Source organism: Molossus molossus, unplaced genomic scaffold (genome assembly GCF_014108415.1).
Source record: "Molossus molossus isolate mMolMol1 unplaced genomic scaffold, mMolMol1.p scaffold_m16_p_8, whole genome shotgun sequence".
NCBI classification, from domain to species: Eukaryota; Metazoa; Chordata; class Mammalia; order Chiroptera; family Molossidae; genus Molossus; species Molossus molossus.
In genome coordinates, this window is record NW_023425402.1 from 4,235,609 (window position 1) to 4,238,883 (window position 3,275).

At 37.4% G+C, this 3,275-nt stretch overlaps 1 protein-coding gene across 1 annotated transcript; it reads left to right on the top strand.

Moving 5' to 3' along the window:
- Positions 1–364: 364 nt before the first annotated feature.
- Positions 365–2,541, top strand: LOC118621676 (mitogen-activated protein kinase 6-like). Its single transcript, XM_036249035.1, is given in 4 exon segments — positions 365–418; positions 421–855; positions 858–1,414; positions 1,416–2,541. Coding segments are annotated over 4 exon segments (2,172 nt in total).
- Positions 2,542–3,275: the final 734 nt, after the last annotated feature.

Below are 3,275 nucleotides of genomic sequence, written 5' to 3' on the forward strand. Positions count from 1 at the left end.
ACATTTTTGTTAAATGTTAAATTGTTTAGCACAGTAAAGCTGAGTGCATAGTATGTCATTTCATTCCGTTTGAGTTTCTCGAGTGTTTTCTTTAAATGTCTGCAGAGTTGCTGCCCCTTTCTTAAATTATGAGTACTGCAATCTTTTTAATTCTCAATATGAGGAGAGCTTTTTGAGCATTAAATCTGAGGGGAACTCAATGAGCCTGGTTGGCATATGCAATAAACATCAAGAAACCATCTTGCTGTGGAAGCAAAATTGTTTTCTCTCTTTTTGGAAGATCCTTCCTTTTGATGCCAGTTTTCTTTCTTGTTTACACAAGTTCAACAATTCAAAAGGAAAAGGCAGTAGTAAGGGTTTCAAAATGGCAGAGAAATTTGAAAGTCTCATGAATATTCATGGTTTTGATCTGGGCTCTATGGTACGTATATGGATTTAAAACCATTGGGTTGTGGAGGCAATGGCTTGATTTTTTCTGCTGTAGACAATGACTATGACAAAAGAGTAGCCATCAAGAAAACTGTCCTTACTGATCCCCAGAGTGTCAAACATGCTCTACGTGAAATCAAAATTATTAGAAGACTTGACCATGATAACATTGTGAAAGTGTTTGAAATTCTTGGTCCTAGTGGAAGCCAGTTGACAGACGATGTGGGCTCTCTCACTGAACTGAACAGTGTTTACATTGTTCAGGAGTACATGGAGACAGACTTGGCTAATGTGCTGGAGCAGAGCCCTTTACTGGAAGAGCATGCCCGGCTTTTCATGTATCAGCTGCTACGTGGGCTCAAATATATTCACTCTGCAAATGTACTGCACAGAGATCTCAAACCAGCTAATCTTTTTATTAATACTGAAGTGAAGACTTGCTGCTGAAGATAGGTGACTTTGGTCTTGCGCGGATCATGGATCCCCATTATTCCCATAAGGGTCATCTTTCTGAAGGATTGGTTACTAAATCGTACAGATTTCCACATCTTTTACTTTCTCCTAATAATTATACTAAAACCATTGACATGTGGGCTGCAGGCTGCATCTTTGCTGAAATGCTGACTGGTAAAACCCTCTTTGCAGGTGCACATGAACTTGAACAGATGCATCTGATTTTAGAATCTGTACCTGTTGTTCATGAGGAAGACTGTCAGGAGCTTCTCAGTGTAATTCCAGTTTACATTAGAAATGATATGACTGAGCCACACAAACCTTTAACTCAGCTGCTTCCAGGAATTAGTCGAGAAGCACTGGATTTCCTGGAACAAATTTTGACATTTAGCCCCATGGATTGGTTGATAGCAGAAGAAGCGTTTTGCCATCCTTACATGAGTATATATTCTTTTGCAACGGATGAGCCAATTTCCAGTCATCCTTTTCATATTGAAGATGAAGTTGATGATATTTTGCTTATAGATGAAACTCAGTCACATTTATAACTGGGAAAGGTACCATGATTGTCAGTTTTCAGAGCTTGATTGGCCTATACATAACAACTTTGATATTGATGAAGTTCAGCATGACCCAAGAGTTCTGTCTGATGTCACTGATGAAGAAGAAGTACAAGTTGATCCTCGAAAATATTTGGATGGAGATCGTGAAAAGTATTTGGAGGATCCTGCTTTTGATACCAATTACTCCACTGAGCCTTGTTGGCAATACTCAGATCATCATGAAAACAAGTATTGTGATCTGGAGTGTAGCCATACTTGTAACTACAAAATGAGGTCATCATCATATTTAGATAACTTAGTGTGGAGAGAGAGTGAAGTTAACCATTACTATGAACCCAAGCTTATTATAGATCTTTCCAATTGGAAAGAACAAAGCAAAGAAAAATCTGATAAAAAAGGCAAGTCAAAATGTGAAAGGAATGGATTGGTTAAAGCCCAGATAGCTCTAGGGGAAGCATCACAGCAACTGGCTGAAAAAGAAAGGGAAAGGAACCAGGGATTTGACTCCGATTCCTTTATTGCAGGAACTATTTAACTTAGTTCACAACATGAGCCTACTGATGTTGTTGATAAATTAAATGACTCGAATAGCTCAGTGTCCCAACTTGAATTGAAAAGTTTGATATCAAAGTCAGTAAGCTGAGAAAAACAGGAAAAAGGAATGGCAAATTTGGCTCAATTAGAAGCCTTGTACCAATCTTCTTGGGATAGCCAGTTTGTGGGTAGTGGGGAGGAATATTTTCTCATAAATCAGTTTTGTTGTGAGGTAAGGAAGGATGAACAAATTGAGAAGGAAAACACTTACACCAGTTATTTGGACAAGTTCTTTAGTAGGAAAGAAGATACTGAAATGCTACACACTGAGCCTGTAGAAGATGGGAAGCTTGGGGAGAGAGGAAATGAGGAAGGATTTCTGAATAACAGTGGTGAGTTCCTCTTTAACAAGCAGCTTGAATCCATAGGCATCCCGCAGTTTCACAGTCCAGGTGGGTCACCACTTAAGTCAATACAGGCCACATTAACACCTTCTGCTATGAAATCTTCCCCTCAGATTCCTCATAAAACATACAGCAGCATTCTGAAACATGTGAACTAAAAGACTCAGCAGACATTTCTCTTTGTATTCTTTATGAAATGTGTTTGTCTTTTTTATTACTGGTGTTTAAGTCATTTTTTTACTTGAATCAGATGGTTTCATTTAGAAAGGATTTTATTCTTGGTTTTTAAAATCCAGACTTTTTTCTACATGTGATATGGTTTTCATTTTAACTGGCATGTCGTTTGCACACAAAAGTAAAGAATACAGCAAAATAATGAAATGCAGGAGGAGACAAAAGAAATGCACTAAGACAAGTAAACATTCTCTCATAGAACAATGATCTCTTTTACAAGAAACAAAAATCTTGCCTTGAAATTTACACAGTGAGACTGTACATAATTGCATAAAAATATCTATTTTTCTCCTAAAACATTTTTCATTCATGAGTATTTTCAAGTTGTTTCATACTGTACACATTTCTTAAAACACATGATACCAGCAGCAACCGAAAATGAATGCTGAATTTGGTACACATGTGTTATCTACCTCAAAGTAACAAAAGTATGTGGCAAAACATATACCACCCATGGTGCTTCACAATATGCACTTCTATTTAGCCAGCATTTATTGTAGTAAACTATTCTTTTTTTTTAAATTTATTTAGTTTTTATTAATTAATTTTTGATGCAGATGTTTCTCCTTTTTCCCCCACTGATTTTCCCCTCCCCCTCCCTCCATTCCCTGTCCCCAGCTTTGTTGTCCATGTCCACTGCTCATGCACACATGCATAT